General features: G+C 36.2%; 1 protein-coding gene across 2 annotated transcripts in view; it reads right to left on the minus strand.

Annotated features, from left to right (window-relative positions):
• Nucleotides 1–4,031: 4,031 nt before the first annotated feature.
• SLC35F5 (solute carrier family 35 member F5) overlaps nucleotides 4,032–25,838 on the minus strand; it is a 54,101-nt gene continuing 32,294 nt past the window's right edge. Inside the window, exons 10-16 of one of the 2 annotated variants that reach the window (XM_055122487.1) lie at nucleotides 24,942–25,006; nucleotides 20,997–21,101; nucleotides 16,401–16,560; nucleotides 12,381–12,471; nucleotides 8,825–8,979; nucleotides 7,680–7,776; nucleotides 4,032–4,851 (exon numbers count right to left, since the gene is read on the minus strand). In XM_055122487.1, the coding sequence (XP_054978462.1) occupies nucleotides 7,701–7,776; nucleotides 8,825–8,979; nucleotides 12,381–12,471; nucleotides 16,401–16,560; nucleotides 20,997–21,101; nucleotides 24,942–25,006 (652 nt within the window). In that variant the 3' untranslated portion in view covers nucleotides 4,032–4,851; nucleotides 7,680–7,700. The remainder of the gene's footprint in view (nucleotides 4,852–7,679; nucleotides 7,777–8,824; nucleotides 8,980–12,380; nucleotides 12,472–16,400; nucleotides 16,561–20,996; nucleotides 21,102–24,941; nucleotides 25,007–25,838) is intronic. The other variant, XM_055122488.1, reaches the window with a different exon arrangement.

Below are 25,838 nucleotides of genomic sequence, written 5' to 3' on the forward strand. Positions count from 1 at the left end.
AAACCCATCTCTCCTCTCCCTACTCAATCAGAAACTGAAGTGCCCTCAACAATTTGTCGTTTAATAAAGTCTTCCATGTAATACTAATGTATGATCAAGTTTAGAAGTCCCTGCTCTAACATACTATCTGACATTACAAGCATTTATATTTAAAAAAAAAAAGAGACAATTTTACACTATATAAAAAGGTCACAGTAACTTGGTGTCTTATACTTTAAAGCAGAAATGAAAAATACTTCAACAAAATTTTGCTTTGAACGTTTCATGGCCCAACACTAGATTTTCACATTAGGTCAAGAATGTGAAAGCTGTTCTAAATAAGCAAATACTGGTAGTAAGATTCTGAAGAATTGTTTTCACCTCATGTCAACGACTCTTGGAGAACAGAAATCTTCTGCATGCCTTGCAAGGACATGCTAACATTAATGAATTTTCCCGCATGAATAACTTTATTATTACTTGCCATAATTAAAACGGATATTTGAAAAACCAAGTAGAGAAATTCTGAATGCTTAGCATGCAAGATCTCAGTCATAGTTAATAAAAGGTCTTAAGAAAGAAATCATATGTAAAATTAAATTAAAACCTAAAAATTTCATCAAGTGCCTTGTTAAAAAGTTTCAATTTGGAAGCTTTAAAACTTTTATATTAGAATATGAAAGCTTTACTTTTACTATTTTAAAAACTACATAACTTAATCTTCATCTGAGTGTTTCTTTACCTCAGACCTCCAATTTAAAAATAACTCACTTGCATATTACCAAAAATTCAATATGCTCTATTGGAAATTTTTTCACCTTAACTTTTTGCTTGTTTGTTGGGGGCCACACCTGGCAGAGTTCAGGGTGTACTTCTGGCTCAATGCTCAACGGTGAAGGCTGGAAGTGTTCAGAGGATCATATGAAATGCCAGGCATTGAACCAGGCTTGACTGTGCATAAGGCAAGCACCTTAACCCTGTACTAACTCTCCAATCACTCACACTGGTATTTTGGCAAATATACCTAACACACACACACACACACACACACACACACACACACACACACACACACACACACACACACACACACACACACACATACCCCTACTTATATTCACTGCAGCACTACTTACAATAGCCAAGATCTGGAAACAGCCCATGTACCCCACAACAAATGAGTTAAAACATGATATATATACACAATGGAATACTCCGCAGCTATAAGAAAACAGAGCCTTTTCTTTTTACTAAAATGTAAATGGAAATAGTGAGTGTCCTGCTAAGCAAATCAGGAGAAAGGCAAGACTGGATGATCTCAATTACACGTGGGTACAAAAAAACAAAGTAAGAGAATAGAAACCTCCAGTGAAAACAGATACTCAAGATTCTGAAAACAGAACCAAGGTCCTGAGAGCAGTGGAGGTCTGCCTGAGAGTGGAAGGGAATTGTTCTATGAGCTATGGCTGGGTCTTCAGGGGAAATATAATATAATAACATCACTCTGATGTTAAGCATGGTATCCCTAAAATATAAAAATACATATACTCTTATAAATGCTTATACATAACCATTAATGTCGCCTCAATAATTAAAAATTTTTAAAAGTCAAAAAAATTAAGTAAAACTTTGCCATGATACACTAAATAGAAACAAACTTCAAAATCCATAAACTTGAAAACTGCAAAAGAGCCAGAATAATCATCAAATTTTAACTATATGTTAAATATGAAGGTGTAACAAATAATATTTATCTCAATTCTGTGATATCTTCCTAAATTGTGGTTCAGTTATATAGTTCAAAAGGACAGAGAAATGAAGCAGAATTATAACAACAAAAATATTTAATTTTAAGTGAAAAAAAATTTCATTTATTTACTAATCTGGCTCTGGGAAAATGTTTTCTAATTTTAATTTCATTCCTCTTTAAAGAATAAAAGATAATCAGCATACAGGGTTAATGCTATACAGACCTCACCTAGTGCTATATTGGTTTCCAGAAGGAGTCATACCTTGCAACCCCAAATTGGTTCTGTTCTGCATGACTGATTTTAAAGCAGGCATTAGCATTCTTCCTGAAACAAGGCTATTTATATATATTTGAGAACATTCACATTTAACATTGTAAGCTCACTTCTACAGAAGTATTGAACTTAATTCATTAGTTGCCAAGGGGAAAACCAGTTTAATGTAAGGAATTATGTCATGTTGATGTAGGCCATTGTATCATATTTTAAAAATCAAAATTTATATAAATATAGGTGCTTTATATATACTTATGGCTTTTCTAAGCTCGAAATAGCATTCATCTAAGCACTTTTAAGGCTGCCTCATTTTTCAGTTCTATTTTAATAGCATCTAAGAGAAAGTTTCTGAGAAAAAAAATAGACTTCCTTCAATCAAGGTCATAATAAAGGATATTAGTCAATGTGGGACTTAAATTACTTATGGGAAGAAAAGTAGAAGACTGAAAACAAGCTACTAGAAAGCCCTACTTACATTTTCAGATTCAGAGAAACATAATCACAGGCCAACACTGTTCCAAAAGAAAAGGCGAAAGCAGATCCTTGAAGGTAACTTCTGTCCAACACTGCGCTAGCCCTGTAACATGGTTGCTGTGATCCTTGGGTATCAATGTTTGTATTTCTGGGTTGTCACAAAGTGCAAGTAATCCACCACAACTTTATTTCCTGAGAATATGAATTCTTCATTACGAGAGTGCAAAAAGGAAGTCCTCAATTCTTCTCTTGAGTATCAGTGAGATAAGTAAAGCCTGAGAGAAAAGATACTGTGTGGAAAATAAAGGAGCAGTAACTCAAAATTTTCAGTCAGTTTAATAATGCTTCTTTCTTTTTTTTTTTGCTTTTTGGGTCACACCCAGTGATGCACAGGGGTTACTCCTGGCTCTGCACTCAGGAATCACCCCTGGCGGTGCTCAGGGGACCATATGGGGTGCTGGGAATCGAACCTGGGTCGGCCGCGTCCAAGGCAAACGCCCTACCCATTGTGCTACTGCTCCAGGCCTCTAATAATGCTTCTTTCTAAGCGGCAGTTCTTCAAGAAAGAACAGCCGTAGTGGAAGGTGTCCTGCTCAAGAACTATACAGTATGTCTACGGTTTACTTCTTCCAGAGTACCAAAGGACACCATATGTAAGTCAGTGGAAACAGGATATAAGAAAAAAAAAAGCACATAAATTCTTAAGTTTGCCCTCCTACCTACCAAAACTTACAAAATAATTTAAAATTATTTTAAATAAAGATGAATTTCACTTCTATTATTTTTAGATAACCTTATAAACTATTAAAGGTACTGGTGAATTGTGAAACAGCACAAACAAAGCAGAGATAGCTAAGTGGTAGCATTCAACCAAAATTAGTCTTCATAAGTAAATTAAATGTCACTTCATTAAGTTCTTTTAAAGAGAAAATTCCTCAGAAGCCCACATTGTTCACATGTCTTTTCCTTGCATCAAGCAACAAAATCGATATTATTTTTCTTTAGCTAAACAAGAATTAATGTGGCATCAGTGAATTTTTTAACTGGTTTTTAACTTGATAATCATGGTCAGACTTCATTTTAGACCATAGAAATACCAAAGAAATTTTAGAACAAGAACATGACAAACTGAAGCTAGAAAGCAGGAAAAGCTGGAAAATAAAATTTGTTAAGTTTTGAAGAAAAATGAAATAGTTTGATATCTTGAAAAAAAAAAAAGAAGTCCAATTAATCAATATCTGGGTGAATCCTGAGACATTCATTCACAGAATGATTTCAATGACAGTTCAGGGGCAAGTGTACAGTAAATATATGTAGGACTTAAGCCTAGGAGTTGCAATTAGGAGTATTTTATATTGAAGTTTGGTAGGGGAAAATTTCAACTTTAAGTTTTAAGAGCAATCTTTCCTTCCTTCTTTAGTACTATGTTTGGTCATTAAACATTTGGAGAAATGAAATTATTTAAAGAAACATTTTGGTTCTAGAGTAATTTGGCACACACACATGAAGAAAAAAGCCAGAAATCAATTGATAGATTTCTAATACACAAATATATACATATAAACATTTTATTTTAATGATCCATTTATGACTTCAATTAAAATCATTCCATTATGAAAATTTCTTAATTGAAGAGAGAATATTTATTTAAAACTCTAAAGAAAACAGAGCTTTTTATCAATTAAATTTACAGTAATACAGCCTTAGAAATACATAATTTCTCACTTTATAATACTTCCCCTTTAAAAATGGTTTGTCACAGATTTAAAATACAAGGCACCTAATGCTATGAAGGGATAATACAATAAATGTAGTACAAGTGAACCAATCTTTTTCTCAAATATTGATTCTTTTAAAAATTTCACTAAAGTTTTGCATGAACATACTTGATATAAATTAAATTTTTTTGCATTAATTTTCAATATTCTACAAAACTCAAAATATAATCTGCACCTATTATAGGCATATTATTTAGCATTTTGCCTGTAAGAAACATGGATCTATTTACTTAAATGATTTCTGGAAAATATTTTCATAATATAATCGAGAATTTAACAAATATATGTGCAAGATAAAGTCACCAGACATTAGGATTTTATTCCTTGATTAACTCAAATTATTTTACCAGTTGAATTTCTTGAGATGTGTAAGGCAGGTTGGTCCTGTGGACAGGAACTTCTTATAACTGTAGTGATATATATATATACAGCTACATAACAAAGTTCTTCATTTTGAAAATGAAGAAAACAGATACACGGAAAATATACTTTTAGAGTTCCAAAGAACTGAAACTGTTATTTTCAGACTAGGCACTGAAACATTTTTCTAAAAATCTTGCCAGAGATTGTCTCTTCGCTTTATAATGTTCCATTCTCTAAAACAAACAAACAAACAAAAACCACGGTTACATTGCAATTGTCGTAGCTCTCATTTTCTATAATTTATATTTTAAAAAGCAAATTATCATAGCATTGAAACAAATATAAAGTAATAACCGTATACTTGAATCTGAGGTGGGTCTAAGAATACATGAAAGTGAGTGTTATAATAATATCACTGTAGATGGCTTAGTAAGTTTATTCATGGTCTGTTTTACCATTATTTTCAATGAGTTAAGGACTCTTGCTCTATCTATTCCATTTTCACTCTACTGCAATCCTTCCTCTTCACGATCTTCATTACTACATTGACCATTTCCCACCCCCCTTCATACAGTTCTCATTTCCCAAACTCAGAGTTAAATAGGAGTGGGTATGAGTGTGAGTAAAGAATATGCACTAGTAAAGAACTGCACAAACTGCCACTTTAAACACTTTACAGATTACAATGTGTCTTTCTGGAAACTGAAAGGTGGCAAACTAATATATTTAGTATTACTCTGTCCCCCAACCTCAGTAAAAACAGTAAAGGGATTTTCTTTTAAAGAAATGAATCACACAAAGTAAACAGAAAAAAAAATAGCAGTTTATTCATTACTCTTAGTAATGAATAAATACCACCAGACAGCTCTGTAAGGAGAGGTAAATAAACAAATCAAAACAGGAAAATGGTACACAATTTATAGAAAATGCAACTAAGACATTCAAAAGCTCCCAACTTTTCAGCTGGTCAAGAATCTCTTAACCTAAAAGCTCTGGGATTATTCTCTAACATGGTTAGGAAAAATATTTCACACTGGGAAAATGTCAGGCATAAATCCTAATAACTCAGGTAAAAATAACATTTCTACAATGTAATAAAGTCATAACAATGCAAACTTGGATCAATCCAAAATCTTGCAATAACTCTCCTGAGATGAAGAGGAGGTGGAAACTATACAGGGTTAGAAGGCAGGTAATGAGTGGGAACAGAAAAGAGAAAAACCTGAAAGTAATTTTTCCTCAACAATCAAATGAGGAAAATCAACTGAAGATTCTTACTCTAAGAAATCAAGAAAGAAAAGTATAAGACTGATACTTAGAGGTACTGAAAAGAGTAAAGAAAAAAGGAAACAAAAGATCTGACTGAAGTGTTCTTTCTTTCAGGGATGGAGAGGCATCATACCTGCTGGTGCCCAGGGCTCACTCCTAGTTCTATGCCCAGAGATCATGCCTGGTGAGTTCAGGGGACCATATGGGATGTAGCCGACATAACTCGGGTGGGATGGATACAAAATAAGGGTTTTACCCACTGTACTATTGCTCAAGCCGTGACTAAAGAGTTTAAGAGTGATTCTTCATAAGGAAAAGAATGAAAGCAGGAGAGGTCAACCAGGGCAGGGGTTTGCTGTTTGGCCCAGCAAGTCTTACAGAACTTTGTCGATGATAACCGTCGCAATTAGAAAAGACTAGAATAAAAACTGAGCAAAGCAAACCAAAATGAAAACCAAAATACTTAGTCTTAGGTGACAGGTAAACTGAATTTGAAGGCAAAGTAACTTTTAACTTCTAAGACAATGTGAATGGTGGGGCCAGAGAAATAGTACAGTGCGTAAGGGGACTGATTAGCATGCATGTTGGCTTCCCAGGTTCAATACCGGGCACCCCAAAGGGTCCCCTAAACAACACCAGGAATGATCCCTGAGTGCAGAGCCAGGAGTAAGACCATGAGCACAGCCAGGGGGGGTCCAAAAAATAAATAAAACAAAAAAAGACAATGTGAATCCAAAGATTTTATGGAAGTTGTCCAATATTCTATGTGAGGCCTAATTATAATAAGGAAATGATTTAATGTAAATTAAACAGTTATCACAGAAGAAATGAATTTGAATCCCTAAAATTTCAGTAATCTATAATAATCTAATTATAAAACACATAAGCACTTCTACACCTGCCAAAGATATATACTAGATTTATTTCAAGCATTTATTCAGTGAAATATAAAGTATCATGTATCTGTCACATAATAAACTGTCATCCCGTTGCTCATCGATTTGCTCGAGCAGACACCAGTAACGTCTCCATTGTGAGACTTGTTGTTACTGTTTTTGACATATTGAATATGCCACAGGTAGTTTGCCAGGCTCTGCTGTGCGGGCAAGATATTCTTAGTGACTTGCTGGGCTCTCCAAGAGGGAGGAGGAATCAAACCCAGGTCAGCTGTGTGCAAGCCCTATACGCTGTGCTATCGCTCCAGCCCACATAATAAACAAAACATAAAATTTCACACAATTCTTTAAAGGTTCCTTAAACACAATTAAGTGAAAAAAAAAATCACAGATTTAGTGCCTGCACTGTGCCAATTATGAAAAATACACACATGTGCATAGAGAAAAGACTGGATATGCTTCAAAGTATTGCAGCATTTTAAACTTTATACTTATAAGAAAAAAATAACTTCCAAACTATAACATTAAGTAGAATGATGACCCTCAATACGGTAAAAGGTAGAACTTGGTATCACTTAGTGAACTCAAATTAAGTGTATGGACATGTATTTTAAAGTTGCCAAATATTTAATATTTCAACAAACTTATGAGAGAATATCTTTTGTAACCATGTTACAGATATAAGAAAACTTAAGTCAGAGAAAGGTTAAGGACTTGACAGAGGGTCATACATGGAGAAGCTGAAATGGCAACCCAAGCAGTTTGAATCTAGAGTTGGACTCATATGCCTCTTAGATATATGTTCACTCTCAAAAAATTAGTATGAAAAATCAATTCTGCATTTGAGGATTATAATCGCAAGTTTATTGAACACTAATGCAAAAGAACATACAAACCTGAGCTACAGACGGCGGCAGCTAACTAGCTCCATCCTCCTGAGAAACACCGTGCATCGGGATGAGACTCTCGCACTGCTCACTATCTTCTGGAGCCCTTAAAGAAAGAGTTCAAGAAAGCTTCAGAATTAAACAACACCTTAAATTGACCTGTTCTACTAGTAGGCTAAAGCTGCCTGGTCAGAAATAACACTAGGGCAAGTTTTTTCAATCTCTCATCTTAAGTGTGCTTTAAACATGTGGAAAGCTTTCTCTCCTAAAATGAAAATGGAAAAGACTGGAAGCAATGTTTTTTTCCCATATGTCTGTTTTGGCTTGGAGGCCATACTCAGCGATGCTCAGGGGTTACTCCTGACTCTGTACTCAGGAATCACACCCGGAGGGCTCAGGGGACCAACCAGGAAGCTGGGTCAGCCATGTGCAAGACAAGTGCCTACCTGTTGTGCACTATTATTCCAGTCCCTGGAGGCAAGTTAACATACTCTATTACTAATTTTGTTTAAAGCAGTAAATTTTCTACTTTTAAACAAAATAGTTTTTTTTGTTTGTTTTTGTTTTTTGCTTTTTGGGTCACACCTGGCAATGCACAGGGGTTACTCCTGGCTCTGCACTCAGGAATCACCCCTGGCGGTGCTCAGAGGACCATATGGGTTGTTGGGAATCAAACCCGGGTCGGCCGCGTGCAAGACAAACACCCTACCCGCTGTACTATTGCTCCAGCCCCTAAACAAAATAGTTTTATAACAAAATAGTTAAGCACTCTGATTTCACCTGTGAACCAAAACACTTACTTTGTTTTGGGGCACAGCCGGTAGTGTTCAGGGGCTTATGCCTGGCTCTATGATCATGGTTCATTCCTGGTGAGCTTAGGGGACTATATTGGGTGACAGGGATCAAACCTGGGTCAGACACATGCAAGACAAGCACCCTATTTGTTGTACTATCGTTCTGACCCCTGCTTTTCATTTTAAGCTAGACATAAATGAAACTATATTATCACTCAAAGGAACTCAACAAACTATTTTTTCTAGCATAGTAATCTCTAAAAATTAAAAAACACACATACACATGAAAACAACTCTGCCAGTAAGATTCCCAGATAATATTATTTTAGCATAAAAAAAATTTATGGGAATTACACTTACCTCTGAATTCGATGTTTCCTGCATACAAAGGCAAAAATTCGTCTGATCCCCACCATTACAGGATCCCAATTATTGTAATGGCAGAGAAGAGTTACAATAAAAAATGAAAAAAATACAGGGATAGCTCCTGCAAAAAATAGCCATGAGAACTGCACCTACAAATAAGACAGAAAAAGAACCCATAGTTAACAGTAACACAAATTTCCCTGCTAATACAAATTTTTCATTTATGACAACTCTGATTACTTATTTAAAATATCAAGAAAATAATATTTGGCAATGATGAAATATTAATTATGCTTAAATATGAGGATTAGAGCATCAATGTAAAATTACACTCAATTAAATTACCAACAAACTTATTTTTTTCTTGGAAAATAGCCTATAAGAGAGCCAAGGGAAGGGAGCAAATAAATGCTCTTTATTTATTAGGCAAAATACATTCTAGAGCAGAATTATGAAACTTTAAACTTTTATTTTCCACATCATATCACCCATTTTTTCTCTACCGATTTTGTATATTTTCAAGTTGATTCTTCTCCCCTCTAGTTTTGTAAGTCATCTTAAATAACAACAATACAAAATATTTAAGGCCAGGGATGTGGCTTATTGGTAAAGCACATGCCTGGCATGCATGAGACATGAATTTGAGCCTTGGCACCAAGACTAAAACAAACCCCCAGATTTTTCAAGAGTATCTTATTCTGTAGCGGTGATATATTATCATTCTCAGTATAGCGCTACAAGCTCTTCAATGCAGTTTTTGCAAACCTTACATTAATAATCTGTAAGAACTTCTAATCCTGATAATCAAAACTAGCTTAATTATCTATTAATAAAAATTACAAAGGAAATCGTGACTAAGTAAAATAAAGACAAAATATTTTAAGTAGGAAATATGAGTAGGAGAAATGGTAAGCAGCAAAAATGTACTTTAGCAGTAAAGAGTCCTCAGACATTAAGGTCCGACCCTCCTCTGCATCATTTTATCGGGTTGTCAGGAAGACTAAAATGAGATGCTAACCACCTTCCAAATCATCCTCCCCTTTTACTAGCTAACGTTTGATTTTTATTATCTACATTCAACTTAAAAGATAAGTGTCAGAGAAACCTGCACAATTAACTGTAATTGGACTTAGCTGCAACATACTGGTAATTTTCCCTCAAAATTATGAAAATAGTAACTCCTGGTTTTAAAATAGGGAAGAAAAGGTTCTGTCTGCTTTAAACCTTAAAAAAAAAAAAACCATTTAGAAATTTAGAATCCAAACAATGCTCCCTCTAGTGGAAAATATACACTATTCCATTTCACAGCACTTTTAGTCACATTAAAGAAATTTTGTGTCAGTAATTTTCCCCCAAATGAGGGACTCATCACAATGTCTCATATAGAATAATCACTGTCAACTTTTCACATTCACATCCTGTTAATATGGTACACCCACAAAAGGTGAGTCAGTCTAGAACATTCTGTAAAGAAAACTCAGGAAGACAAACCGAAAAGTCTTCACTTATCAAAGTGTTGGTATAACATATTCTTGGAATATCTGTCGGATACTTAATAATCTAGAAAATCAACAAAGCACTTAAGTGAGCCAAGGCCAGAAAATGTATGGAAAATTTACAACTAATGAGAACTTAAAATGTAGCCATGGTTGACAGAATAAATTCATGTATATTAACTAAAAGACCTATTTTGTAACTGAATAAAAACCAACTTAATAAAGATAAGTAAATCTTAGATGGATTTTAAAGGAAAGTTCACTTTTTACAATACAGTTATCTCTATTGCCACATAATGAAAAACTTCTAATATAGTTTTTAATAAGCTATAAAGAAACTTTAAAATAATTACAAACATTTGGATTGGGGATGCACTTGCCTTGCATGTGTGAGGCACTGGGTTTGATCCCCAGCACCTCAAAAATAAATAAAATAAAACATTTACTGAGAAAGAAAATTGCCTACCTAAGGAAAAATATGAATAATTCCTAAATACATTTAAATATAAATCTAAATACAATCAAGATGCTGATCGTCTTACACAAAACATCAATTACAATAGACTTGAATAATCAATTTACTTCAAGCACAATAAACAATGTTTAAGAATACACTATACACTTGGAAACTATATACAGTGCATTTTAATGTTGTTTATATATGTATATGAATGTATGTGTGTATATATATACATATGTATGTGTATACATACATACATACATACATATACATAATATATCTAGGGGCGGGGGAGAGAGTCCATTTTTAGAATTAAAAATCCAAATAAAATTTTCCTATCATGTTTCTATTACCTCTCTGGAGCACCCTGCTGTTCTTTCTTCTGAGTTATCTCCCTAGATTCAATTCCCACCAAAGGTCCAGCTTACTCATGTAACTGGTGCCTAGTTCTAGATTTGAAGTCAATCAAGAAGATGGTTGCTTCTGTAATTATATTTACAGACATTTTCTATTTTCCTATGTTTTGTCTTTATCTTAAGATTTCAAGTAAATATTTAATGAAATTAGTTTCCTTCTAAGAATTCTTTAAATATTTTTCCCAATAGTGACCTTCAATTTTTATTTTCCAAACCTGCAAGGGCTGATGTTTTCTATCAGAATGGCAAAATAAATTAATTTTGCCATTCTACCTTTATTAATTTAAAGGCAGTATATCACAATCCCCTAATTGGCAGCACTTCCCCAGTTGCACTAGAACTATTGTGGCTATATGTAAGATTATGATCCTGAGATGTTTGAAGCATCAGTATACTATTTAAGTCTACAAGATAATTTATTGTTGTAACTTTAATGTTACGGATATTTGATCACTCTTTGAAAATGCATGACATATAAGACAACTGTCAATGAAGAAAATCTCCCTTTTAGCCCTGACAAAAAAATACCGAAACACAAAAGAGTTTAAAAGCACTGAATTGCTTTATAAAGATGAAAACTATTACTGACAATACTGTGCTTTTATCTTGAAAACTTCCTAGACAGCTTAAGAATCTGATTAAAATATCTATATGGTACTGCACTTTCTTTGTGCTTTCAAGAATTTTCCTCTCAAATTACACTAAACTACGTATCTCCACAAATACCATTCTGTTTTGGTTACGTAATACTTGGGAATTTAAAATTTACAAATATTAAACCAGATGATAAACGGCTAGAGTAAATCTCTGAGAATCAGTCAATGGCACATCTCTAAGAGTACTGAGATTCCTCCTTACAGGCTGGTTGGAAGCACACCCATATTTCCTTTTCTGCAATGTTACCACTGCAAATATGTTACAAGAAACCAGACTAGAGCTTCACAAAAGAAAGAACACGGGCCCTCCTGAGTCCAGAAAAAAATTAACATTCATTAGAAAACAATTTTACTCCTGTGATATACCAATTTAGATTAGCATTACCATAGTATAAAAGAATCTGTGGAATGCATTTTAGATATCAAAACATATACTATATGTTAAAATATATCCCTTACTCCTCTAACTTTTACTAGTTTTGATCCAATAATATTCCTAAAGTATGAAATAGTTCGTCTTACCTTTTGCATACAGATATCGGCTATTATGGAGAGAGGTATCGTGAGGCTCAGTGCAAGTGTGCCTATCAACGATGAGGTAAGAAAGCAACCCCTATACAGAAAACAAAAGTAGATACATATTTCCACCTTAATAAAAAAGGGGTACCAAAAAAAGACATTTATCAAAGACTATCCTATGATACAGGAGGGAGATCAGGAGCAAAAACAAAAGCTTTAGATAAATTAAGACACAATAAAATTTTTATGTGATTCTTAAAGTTTATCTCCAAGTATCAGTAAATCTAATATAAAGGTGCAAAATTTTAGCTTTTAATATCTTAAACAGATAACATTCAACTTTGGATGCACAGCTTATATCTCATTAATATATTTTATAAAACTGTTGACAGTTTTAAATAATTCTGTGATAATAAAGGAAACACCTTTATTAAAAATCAGGATGTGGCTCAGTGGCAGAGCTCACACCATACTTGTATAAGGTCCTGAGTTTGATTCTTGGCATCATGAATGTGGGGGAAGACATTAATACAGGGCCAGAGTGACAGCTCAACGGGCTGAACGCACACTTCGCATGGCACAGCAAGGACCCTGAGCACCGCCAGGAATGACTTCCTGAGCTGAGCTGGGGGAAGCTCTAGAGTTCTTCTAGCTGTGTTCCAAACCCCCAAAATATTAAACTGCACACAGTATATCACAGTACGGAGTTTTTAAGAAAAATGATGCATTAGTTTGTTACTGGTTAATTTACTGAGCTGTTACCATACATACTCTTAAATGTGGGGCGGGAGTGATAGTACAGAGGGTAGGCTGATCCGGATTAGGTCCCCCGCTTCCTATATGGCCCCTAAGCACTGTCAGGAGTAATTCCTTAGTGCAGAGCCAGGAGTAACCACTGAATAGTGCCGGGTGTGGCCCCAAAATCCAACCTCCCCTCAACCCCCACACAAATAAAGAAATTGAATAACACTCTTAAATGCTTAAGTGTATAAGCATATTAAAAATAGTAAAATCTAAAAAATTCATCTGAGATAAGGCTACAAGGACCTTAGAATAGAAGATATGACTCGAGTGTCCAATTTAACTATTCAACAATAAATGCTCACAATATAATTGCGAATACAAAATGTATTCCATCTGTCATTTTCTAATAAAATTTAAAATCTTTGTGACTGAGTTATCCTACAAATGTGTGTATGTATGTATATATATATATTATATATGTAAAGACATATATGGATGTATATTTAATTTTATGATCTTTCCAAGGCGAAAGACTGAAAACTTTAAATATTCTTTTAGTAAGGAGACATTATGTTAGGACACATTATGCTCTTTTCATTAGATTATACAACGGTCTGAAATACAATATATTTAAATACTACCCAGAGGACCCAGGGTGCAGTGTAAGTAACGGAGCACGTGTCATGCATCTACAAAGCCCGGGATTGGATCCCCAGCATCACATGGCTCCTGAGCAAAGCTGAAAGTGACTCGGGTGGCCCGCAGCATTACCATGTGTCAGCTCCACAGCAACACAAAACAAGCGTTTTTTTTTTTTGAAAAAAAAATCAAATTTAAGTTGTGATATATAAAGACTTTAAGTGTGTATAAGTAAAGATTTATAAGAAAATCATTTGTAGAGGTGAAAAGCACCATATTTCTCAACAAAACAGTATCCACATAAAACTGCCATTTACATGTTAAAAACAGTAAAAAATTTGGGTAAAAATTAGAGACCGGCACATTTTTCTGTCCTGTTGTTCATCGATTTGCTCAAGCAGGCACCAGTAATGTCTCCATCGTGAAGCTTGTTACTGTTTTTGGCATATCAAATACGCCACAGGTAGCTTGCCAGGCTCTGCCATATGGGGAGGATACTCTAGGTAGCTTGCCAGGCTCTGCCATATGGGGAGGATACTCTAGGTAGCTTGCCGGGCTCTCCGAGAGGGGCAGAGGAGTCGAACCCAGGTCGGCCAAGTGCAAGCAAATGCCCTACCTGCTGTGCAATGGCTCCAGTCCGTGTTATCTATTATTTCTTTAAATAATTACCTCCAAAGCTTACATAAATTCTGTTGAACTGTACCACATATCTCTATGTTTATTACATATAAAGCTCTCAATAGAGACTGTGAATTTTGATATGTCTGTGGCATAATCCATGTTCATCATTAGTCTCAATGTAATAAGATCCTATTAAATAAACCCTTCTCGAGCCTACTTTCTGAATATGTAGAAACTCATCCTTTGAAATTTTCTAATTTAAACAGAAAACTAGAGAATATAAACTTGTATTAAAATACAGTGAGTACAAAATAATATACTGCATATAAGTCACTGCATTGAGTCATATAAAAATACAGTCAAAATGATTTAAAGATTTCATTTAAAAAATTTAGACAAGGGGCTGAAGCAATAGCACAGCGGGTAGGGCGTCTGCCTTGCATGCGGCCGACCCGGGTTCGATTCCTAGCATCCCATATGGTCCCCTGAGCACCGCCAGGAGTAATTCCTGAGTGCAGAGCCAGGAGTAACCCCTGTGCATTGCCAGGTGTGACCCAAAAAGCCAAAAAAAAAATAAATTTAGACAAATATGAGAGTGGGAGGGTGGGAGAGAGGGAGGGAGGGAGGGAGGGAGGGAGGGAGGGAGAGCGAGAGATGTTCAAGAAAGATCACAGGCTTCTCCATAGGAGAAAAAGCTGAAGGCCAATATTTCAATCCAAACACTATCAGCCCAAAATCAACAGTGGAGAGAACAAAAGAAATGATATGAAGGAGAACTAGAGATATATGACATATGTTAACAGAATACATAGAATGTGCAACTTTGAAACAGAGAACAATGAACAGTGGATTCTGATTACAAAGTTTTTTTTAGATCAGCAAAGAAATGTACGTACATAAATTTATGATAAAAAGTAAAATTTTAAGTACTACGTGAAAAGAAGTGATTGCAGAAGATATCAGGGTAGGAGGAAAAATGTATAAAAGAAAAAACTTTTACTGTTGCAAGTTTCTTGCAAAGGAAAACTAATTTAATAGACTTAATTGGCATATAATAAAATTCACAGTCTTTAAAGTACAATTTGTGCTTTTTTCCTTTTTGTTAGGGGAGTGCTGGTAGAGAGGATCAAACCTGGGTCTCTTAGCCCACTGAGCTATCCCTATTCAAGTGCCAAACAGAAAAACAACTAAGTATCAGCTGTGAAAGGCTTCTTAAACTCTATACATGATCCTATCTTCAAACTACTTAGGATATTTTATTATCACTTACTAACATATTTGATGTTATAAAGCACAGTAGCACTGTCGTCCCATTGTTCATAGATTTGCTCGAGCGGGCACCAGTCAAGTCTCCATTGCGAGACTTGTTACTGTTTTTGGCATATCGAATATGCCACCGGTAGCTTGTCAGGCTCTGCCGTGTGGCAGCATACTCTTGGTAGCTTGCCGGGCTGGCTCTCCGAGAGCGACGGAGGAATTGAACCCAGGTCAGCCACATGCAAGGCAAATGCCCTACCCACTGTGCTATCGCTCCAGTTCATTTGATGTTATATTTTATAAAAATTTTAAAAACTCACATTAGTTTAGGATTTACATATTTGTCTCTTCCATAGGCAAAGTCTCAAGAATAAAAAATGTCTACGAAAAACGAGACACTTATTAGTCTCTAAATAAGCAAAGCCCTCTGGATTCTCACTTGGAACTCCCATATGAATGCATCTCAATGGGAAGGTATGAATGTCCACTAGATAAGGACACCCTTCATCTGCATAACACTCTACTCTCTAAAACACAGTTATAAATTTCAATCACTAATATTTATTAATTTAACAAATATTTGCTGGGCTCCCTCTATATGCAAGGCACTAGTTTATAAAACTGGTATACAGGAATTAAAAACAGAAATAATGAAAGGAAGTATACATAAAATCATCAGAAGGCAGAATAAAAAGGTTAAACTTATTTAAAAAATCCACAACCTGGTAACTAATAAATCATAGTGTAATAAATAGTACATACCACAACCACAGGAACTCTGAGAGAACTGTTCCAATAAGGCCATTAATGATAATGCACATTAATACCACTTTATTGGGAAATTCAAAGTCCTCAAATCCAGTATAATGAAGCAAAAAGAAACCTGGCCATAAGAGCAGCAGATTAAACAGACCTACAAAACCTGAATATGTATAAAAGAGACAAAAGTCAGTAATAATATTCCAAATTTACAAGTCAAGTTGTTAATCATAATAGTGTCCTTAAAACTTAAAAAAGGAACCATGCATGTTTATATAGTCAACTTAATTTATTTATGTAACCGAATTTTTCCCTCTGATTCAAATCATATTTTATGTTTGAAGAACATGTGCTACAGTAGGAATCTGGTAGAAAGTTCGAAAAGGACTAAAGGGATAAAATTCTTCTTTCTTCTTCTTTTTTTTTGGGGGGGGGCACTCCTGGCAGTGCTCAGGGGTAACTCCTGGCTCTGAACTAAGAAATTACTCCTGGTGGTGCTTGGGGGACTGTAGGATTACATAGCCTCAGGTAGTTTAGGTTACTGGGTTACTCCTATCACAGTGCTCCCATTCCTCTGTGTTTATTTGTAACTTCTTTCTTAGTGTTCTGCTGACTTGTAAATATGGTTTTTCTCTTCTCCTTGAGTCCTTTGCATAGTTTATTCAGAGCCATGTCCTTTTTGTATGGACACAGGAAGACTTAGCAAATGCTGTGCTTTTGTAACCTGGGAGTCATTTGACTCTACATGATATTTTCCTCCTGGGCATCTGTTCTCTCGATCTAAGCCTCAGCTGCCCTTACTGCCTAGCACCCCCAAAAGCAGGGTCCTGACGAGGGATGAGACGGACCCAGGGCAAGCAGTGAGACAAGCTACCCTGGCATCGAGATGGGACTGGCCAAAGTGCCTAATGCTTAACTATAAGTTAAGAGCTTGGTCATGGACAAATGCTGTCATGATCCAAATAGTGATAACTAGATTTGGACCCTGCTAGGGTTAGGAATGATTAATCTGGCCTGCATGCTGTAGTCTGAGTGTGTGGCAAGATTTTGCCAGGACAGCTGCCTTGCAAGCCTCAATGTATCTCTTGCTATGTCCATACAAAAATAACTAGTATTAAGATGTTAATACTAGTATCAAGAGTGCTTGGACTAAGGGAAAAAGAAAAACACCTTAAGAGTCAGGAAGGGCTTTGGAATGCCCTGCCCTCAGAAAGGGCTTTCTTATGATGATTTTTCTACCTGGCTGTTTGTAGCCTAGGGGCAAGGGGGAGAGAGAAAGAGGGAAGAGAGAGACAAGAGAATCCAGAGAGGCTGCAGTGATCCAGAGAGAGGACGGAGCTGGGAGTGAGGGAGATGAGAAAGATGGAAGATTGAATAACAGGTAACTAATCAGCAACCAGCTTGGTCCTCGTTCTTCCTTCGCCTGTCCTTGGCCAACGGCCGTCCCAATCCAGCCCATACACAGCAGTTCCAGAGCACCGAACTCGGGAGATGAGACAGAGCCGCCCGGAGAGCCCAAGAGTGCACACGCCCCTTGGCGTGCTTTAGTTTTTTACAGCTGGCGTCCTTGGGTGGGCACAAACTACCAACTAAAGGAAGAATAGCGTTCGGTGCACCCCCACTCTAGAAAGTGAGTGGGAGAACAGGATTTTTTAATGTGCCGGGAATTAGAATCCGAACAGCAATCCCCCACTAAGATGGGGCAGATTCTGGGCCTTCCCAAGATCTTTCATATTTTCTCAAGCCAGACTGAACAGGGCAAGTCATTTATGGATTTGATTCTGTGTCTCTCTCGCAGAACAGGAGACCCGGAACTCTGCATTTCCAGAGACCAACTCTGGTCCTGCTTTAAAGTAGTTTATGAGGTTAACCCATGGTTCCCAGACAAAGGAACTCTAGAAACCAAGATTTGGGAAAAAGTTAAGAATAATGTCTCTAAGGCATCTAAGGAAGGGACTAAGATCCCCGTGCATATGGGATGCAGAACATGGAACCCACGTTGGCTGTGTGCAAGGCAAGTGCCCTGCCTGCTGTAATATTGCTCTAGCCAAAGGTTAAATTCTTAATTCCTGCCTTCCTAGAGTTCATCACTATCTGGTAAGGTAACACAGAAAGAAAATTAGTTATTCAACAAACATCTAAACACAGACTATTTGTAAAAGGAATTTGACAAATCTGATAGTCAAAAGTGTGTGCTCTAAAGTATGACTACTCTGGGCAGCCATGCTAAGTTTACAATTCGGGAATAGTGAAAAAAAAAATGTCTGAACAAAAACTTGGGTCCTTGCAAATGCAAAGCAGTGCACCCCTGACCTGTTCCTCTTGTTACCTTTTAAAGAAATAAAAAGCATGCTATGATATTATACATTATGTTTTACATACTATTATCTAATATATAACTTTTATAATCTTAAAAATATAGTGAGTCAATCTTTAAGACTGGAGGAAATGCCTTATTACAAATGTGTATTAGTATTTTCAGTTTGTATGCTTAGGTATTAAAAAGTGGGTCATTAGTATGTTTTCCTTTATCCATCTTTAGGACTCAGATTCTTTTAGGACATTGAGTCTATAACTTTCTTTTTTAGCATCAATTATTTTGGTAAACAAAATGCACAATATGTTTTATAAATCTCTTTAGCTAAAACCAGTTCACAATGAACCTGTAGTTTTATTTGTATGACTGCAAAAGGGCACATTGACCAGATGCCTTCCAAAAATGAAGATTCAACAGATAAGAAAATCTGGAGCTGAAAGTTTAAAGTATAGCTTAAAGTGAACCAGGAGACCTGGAATATAGCTGTTTTTTTTTTTTTTCAAATCTAACTTGAATCATGCGTAACTTCAATTATGTTACCCTTATTTAAAAATGAGGAAAGTGAGCTAGATGAGTAGCTTCTATTTTTTTTTTGGGGGGGGGGGTCACACCTGGTGATGTTCAGGGGTTACTCCTGGTTTAGCCCTCAGGAATCACTACTAGCGGTGCTCAGGGATGGGATGCTGGGAATCGAACCTACCCACTGTGCTATTGCTCCCGCCCTGATGAGTAGCTTCTGAACTGATTTACAGATCCTAGGAACTTTGGCAGAGGATGAGTTATATTCTTTGCTGATTTAACTTAAATTACTGTTTTTTTTTCGATCATTATTTTATACCTGCAGTGCTGCTATAAAATACAGAGAAGACTTATTTTTCTTTTTTGCTAAAAATAATTTAAATAGTTTAAATACCTGTACCTGAGGATCACCAGCAACAAGAGTTTGGAAAACTGCTAGATAGTGTGATTACTTATGTTTTTTTAAATGTAGAATTTACTAAATATATCTTAAATCTGGAACTCACTTCAATGTCTTATAATTTAGAATGATAAAAAATTCCATCAAAAACAGAATGAAATGCTAATATATTTTGAGTGTTCGTCCTTAAGATTGAAGAAAAAAATTCTATCTTTAAAGAAACTTTCCAGAAAAATAGCCTAATTTACTCTTATCAGAGAGTATGCACATAGTTTGTCATTTTTCATAAGTGACAGGATATGTTAAACAATATTGATTGGAATTTGAGAAATAGGATTGGGATAAGTTGAATTCTTTGGGCATAAAAATGTGTGCGCAGAATAGAGCAGAGTACATCCGTGATGTTCATTTTAGATAAAATGGGAAAATATTTTGAGTAGGTAATGGAGCATCAAGATAATAGCATCAAGATAATGGAGCATCAAAAGGATTTGGTCTTTAGGTCTAAGGTGCTTAATTTGTGTGTGATGCTTCCTAGAAACATAATTAAACACTGTGCTTCATTCACACTTACAGATCGCAAAAAAAAAAAAGGCCTCAGGTTTTGCTGTCTTACTCACTGAAGTTGGTGGGCTTCTACACATCTCTCCCCATGGATCAGCTGTGCTGGAGGGGGCGGAGACAGCAGGGGTCCGGAGATGTGAGGCTGGGCCTAAGATATGGCAACAGCTGGGTATGGAGGTTGCAGGGACCTACCCAGAAGGGAAGGGATTCCTCCTTGGTTCCAGAAATGCCTGAATCATTACATTTTAAAGATTGTGCGATCCAATCTCAACCATTTCTCTTGTTCTGCATAGTTGTAAACCAATGAAGCAACATTTCCTCAACGTGAGCTAAGTAAATTCCTTCTAAGACAATTTTTGCATTTTAAGTCTGTGAGTCAGATTTTTTATTTTATTTTTTTTTTGCTTTTTGGGTCACACCCGGCAATGCACAGGGGTTACTCCTGGCTCTGTACTCAGGAATCACTCCTGACAGTGCTCAGGAGACCATATGGGATGCTGGGAATCGAACCCGGGTCGGCCGCATGCAAGGCAAATGCTCTACCCACTGTGCTATTGCTCCAGCCCCTGAGTCAGATTTTTTTCTTAAGGATACGACAGATATGCTACTAAGAGCATGTGAGAATAGACCTGCAGTAGAATAAATTTTGCCTATTATGAATTATTAATAGTTTAGAGTTAACATGTAATGTTTCAAAGAATCACATTAAGAGTATGATAAAGGTCTCCTGATTTCCTCCAAAACACAAAAACAAAATGCTAAATCATACAAAATACCTTAAGGTTAAACATAATCTTACCAAAGAACATTGGAATATCCAACTTATCTTCTCTGTCTACTTTTCTTTTAATCATAACAATATAAACAGCATAGAGCATGGCTCCAACAAGAGACCAAATGGAACCTATAAAAACCAACAGGATTTAAAGCATTTTCTCTGAAACTCATTCAATGCATGCTTATTTAAAATGTAACAATGTGCCAGGTACTATTTCAAGAAAAGAGTACACAAAAATATAAGAAGATAAAACACAATCCATACTTCCCCCATGTTCTTTAGAAGTACAGGAGAAAGTTGAAAATACAAATAAAAGCAAAACATGCAACTAATGATATAAATGAACACTTTTATAATACTGAAACTCACCTATGTAATACCTTAATTTTAAAATGCATACTTCTCATTTTCCCTACACAATTTTTGATGTCGACACTGTTCAACCTAATGTTGCTTTCTTTCTATATCTAAGCTATTGCTTATATTATTCTCCCTACCACAAGGTGTCATTTTTAGTATTTGCTCAATATCATCTTCAAAGTCTTATTAAAGTCCCACCTCCACTACAAAAATCCTTTCTATTCCATTTAATTTCACCCTACTTGTGCTCTATTTTATTTTATTTTTTAGAATTTTATTTCCTTTTTTTGTGTGTGTTTTATTCATTTTTAATTTTTACATGAATCACCGTGAGGTACAGTTACAGACTTACAAACTGGGCACTGAGGAAGAAACTTTTTTTTTCTTTTTGGGTCACACCCATTGATGCACAGAGGTTACTCCTCACTCATGCACTCAGGAATTACTCCTGGCGGTGCTCAGGGGACCATATGGGATGCTGGGAACCGAACAGGGGTGTGCTCTATTTTAGACCATCTAATTTTATTAGTTACATAAACTATTATTTAGTGTCTTCATTTTTGATCATATATTGATTAAAATTAAGAAACTTAAAAGTAAAGAACTATACATTTAAATATTCTAAGATATATTCATAATGCAAGGCTTATGGTACATTCATAAGTAATATTCTTATTCCCTCTAAAAACGGTTTTCCTCTAAGTCAGCCTACAGATAGCTAAATGAATAAAGTTTCTATATTCAAATTTTTTTTTTTTTTGCTTTTTGGGTCACACCCAGCGATGCTCAGGGGTTACTCCTGGCTTTGCACTCAGGAATTACTCCTGGCGGTGCTTGGGGGACCATATGGGATGCTGGGGATCGAACCCGGGTCGGCCGCGTGCAAGGCAAACGCCCTACCCGCTGTGCTATCGCTCCGGCCCCTATATTCAAATTTTAATTTATTATCCAGAAGTCTGTTTGGAGTTCAAGGGCCACTCTCCGCAATACCTGGCCTGACAGTTAGTGTTTGCGCGGCCAGCAGTGCTCAGGAGTCACCCAAAGTACACCTAGCAGGGTTTAGAAGAGGCGGGGAGGGTACTAAAACTACACTCAGTGGTTGCTTGGGGAGCCATAAAATATTGGTGCCAGAAATCAGGCTCTGGTCCATGTTCAAGCCATAATCCATATCCTCAATCCTGTTTTATAAATATTTTTTAGATTTTTTTTTTTGCTTTTTGGGTCACACCCGGCAATGCACAGGGGTTGCTCCTGGCTCTGCACTCAGGAATCACTCCTGGTGGTGCTCAGGGGACCATATGGGATGCTGGGAATCAAACCCAGGTCGGCCACATGCAAGGCAAATGGCCTACCCACTGTGCTATTGCTCCAGCCTCTAAATATTTTTTAAAAGAAGCATTATTTAAAATTTTTTTTAATGGAATCACCATGAACTACAAAGTTATTTATCACTGAGTTTCAGGCATACAGTATTCCAACACCAATCCCTTCACCAGTGTCTAATGCCCTCCACCAATGTCTCCAGTTTCTCTCCCATCCCCAGCCTGCTCTGTGCCAGGTTCTTTTCCCTTTCACCATTGTCCTAGTGTTCCCTTCCCTGACTTATCCCTCCACACCCCTGCTCAGTGGCAAGCTTCCTACCAAAGACTAGTTCCTCTGCCTCTTAAGCTTTAGACATCCTCCTGCACCTCAAAGGAAATGATGATCAGAATACAAATCAGCCCACAGATAGGGAGAAATTATTTGTCCACCACTCTTCTGATAAAGGGTTAATATCCAAGGTATATAAAGCACTGGTAGAACTTAGGGGAAAAAAAATACAACCCTATCAGAAGATAAAAAGAAATGAACAGAAATGTTCTCAAAGAAGAAATACAAATGGCCAACAGGCATATGAAAAATATGCTCTATGTCACTTATCACCAGGGAAGTGCAAATAAAACAACAATGAGATATGACCTCACACCAGAGAGGCTAGCACTCATCAAAAAGAATTAGAATTAGCAGTGCTGGAAAGGATATGGGGAATGAGAAACCCTCATTCACTGCTGGTGAGAATGTTGATTGGTCCTGACATCTTTTTGGAAGACAACTGGACGTTCCTCAAAAAACTAGGAATTGAGCTTCCACAAGATTCAGCAATTCTACTCTTGGGAATATACTCCAAAGGCCCAAAAGCACAACCCCCAAAGGACATCTACACTCATATGTTCACTGCAGCACTATCCACAATAGCCAAGATATGGAAACAATCCAAATGTACAAAAACAGCTGACTGGATAAAGAAGCTATGGTGTATATATAATGGAATACTATTCAGCCATAAGAAAAGATGAAGTCATGGAATTTGCTGTTACATGGATGGATCTGGAGAGTATCATGTTGAGTGAAATCAGCCAGAGAGGAATAGACTTAGCATGATCTCTCTCATATGTGGGATACAAAGGAACTTCATAGGGAAACATCAAATGCCCAAAACTAATTGTTATTTTTAAAATAGCAAATGAAAAGCCTGTCTACATAATTTCACGTACATGCGCATGCACGTGCACGCACACACATACATACATACACCCCAAAGAGACATACTGTTTTATTTTGTTATATCCACTGAGTTACTCTAGGTAATAAGTGGAGGAGTAGTTCCACTCAGAGCAGTGCAGGCAATAACCAGAAGTGTAGGAAGCACTATGCTACTCAATGAACTTCAAACAGCTAAGGAAAGTGACTGACTGTCATCCCATTGCTCATCGATTTGTTCGAGCGGGCACCAGTAACTGTCTCTCATTGTGAGACCTATTGTTACTGCTTTTGGCATATCCAATACGCCATGGGTAGCTTGCCAGGCTCTGCCGTGCGGGCGCAATACTCTCGATAGCTTGCCAGGCTTTCCGAGAGGGGTGGAGGAATCGGACCCTGGTCGGCCGCGTGAAAGGCGAATGCCCTACCTCTGTGCTATCACTCCAGCCCCTAAGGAAAGTAACCAGAGAAAAATCATTAAGCTAGGTTATGGTTCATTACCTTAGCTTTTGTTTGATCTAAACAATGATTCAGAAACGAGTTATTTTTACCACAGTTAACTATTCAAGGCAAGAATCAAAATGATAATTACAAGAGAAACAACTAGCAGCTTTATAATATTTTCACAACCTGGGAGATATAACAGAATTAAGGTCACTGATGATGGGACAAATCAATAGTCTACAGAAAAGATAATATTACTATAATCAATATTAATTCATGTTTTTTACAACTAGGCTACAGTTATAAACATAGTTAATTGAGAACAGGAATGAAAGCTATGATAACTCTGAACTGTTTTTTGGAAAGTTTACTTTATTTCGAGATAAATGTTTTATTAGAATCTGTGCTTACTCTTTGTGTATGTGTATGCCCATTGTGTATGTGTATGCCCACAGATCCATGTGATGATATGTACCACACATTCTTGTCTACAGAAAGAATGTACTCAAGTTCTTACCTATTTTTTTTTATTTTTTTATTTTTCATTTTTTATTGAACCACCATGTGGAAAGTTACAAAACTTTCAGGCTTAAGTCTCACTTACACAATGCTCAAACACCCATCCCTTCACCAAGTTCTTACCTACTGTATCTCTTCCAGCAGATTTTCCAGACCCTGACAGATTTACCAGCACAACTCCTCCGATACTGAAGAACAATAATCATTAGTGAGAAACAAAATAATAAAATTCCTTAGAAGAGCTAATCAGAAAAATAAAATTTTTTGTGAGTTATCAAGACTAACATCAAATCTGGGTAAAAATGTAAAAAGATTTAGTGATTTCACAGATAATATATTACAATTTAATGAAAATATTGTAAGTATTATAGTCATATGAACTAGTTTTAATTCTCACAAAGCACAAATATTACCTTATAAGATATTATTATTACTATTATTTCCGTTATCATTCTATACATGAGAAAACCAATACAAAAAAAACAGAAAATGAAGTAATTCAACCCAAACTATATAGATGAGACTGAAATGATCTGATCTTAGAGATCAATTCTTTTACCTGCTACCACTTTTTAATTAAGAATTAACCCATTTGTCATTCTTTTCCAACCTTCTGAAGCTATATACTAAGTCATAGAAATTAGACATTAGCCCTAATTTCTTCTACTTGCTAAAACTTAACTTGTCCTTAAATTCTTAATAATAAAAAAGTATATATAGATATATGTATATATCTATATCTGTATAGATATAGATATTTTGCTTTTTGGGTCACACCCGGCATTGCACAGGGGTTACCTCCTGGCTCTGCACTCAGGAATCACTCCTGGCGGTGCTCAGGGGACCATATGGGATGCTGGGAATTGAACCTTGGTTGGCCACATGCAAGGCAAATGCCCTACCTGCTGTGCTATTGCTCCAGCCCCTAAAAATACTATTTTAATAGATAAAAAATAATACCAGATTAAGGATGTAGAGAAACTAAGATAATTCAGTTGTTACTGAGTTATATAGTGGGCC

The sequence above is a fragment of the Sorex araneus genome, chromosome X (assembly GCF_027595985.1).
Source record: "Sorex araneus isolate mSorAra2 chromosome X, mSorAra2.pri, whole genome shotgun sequence".
Lineage (NCBI taxonomy): Eukaryota > Metazoa > Chordata > Mammalia > Eulipotyphla > Soricidae > Sorex > Sorex araneus.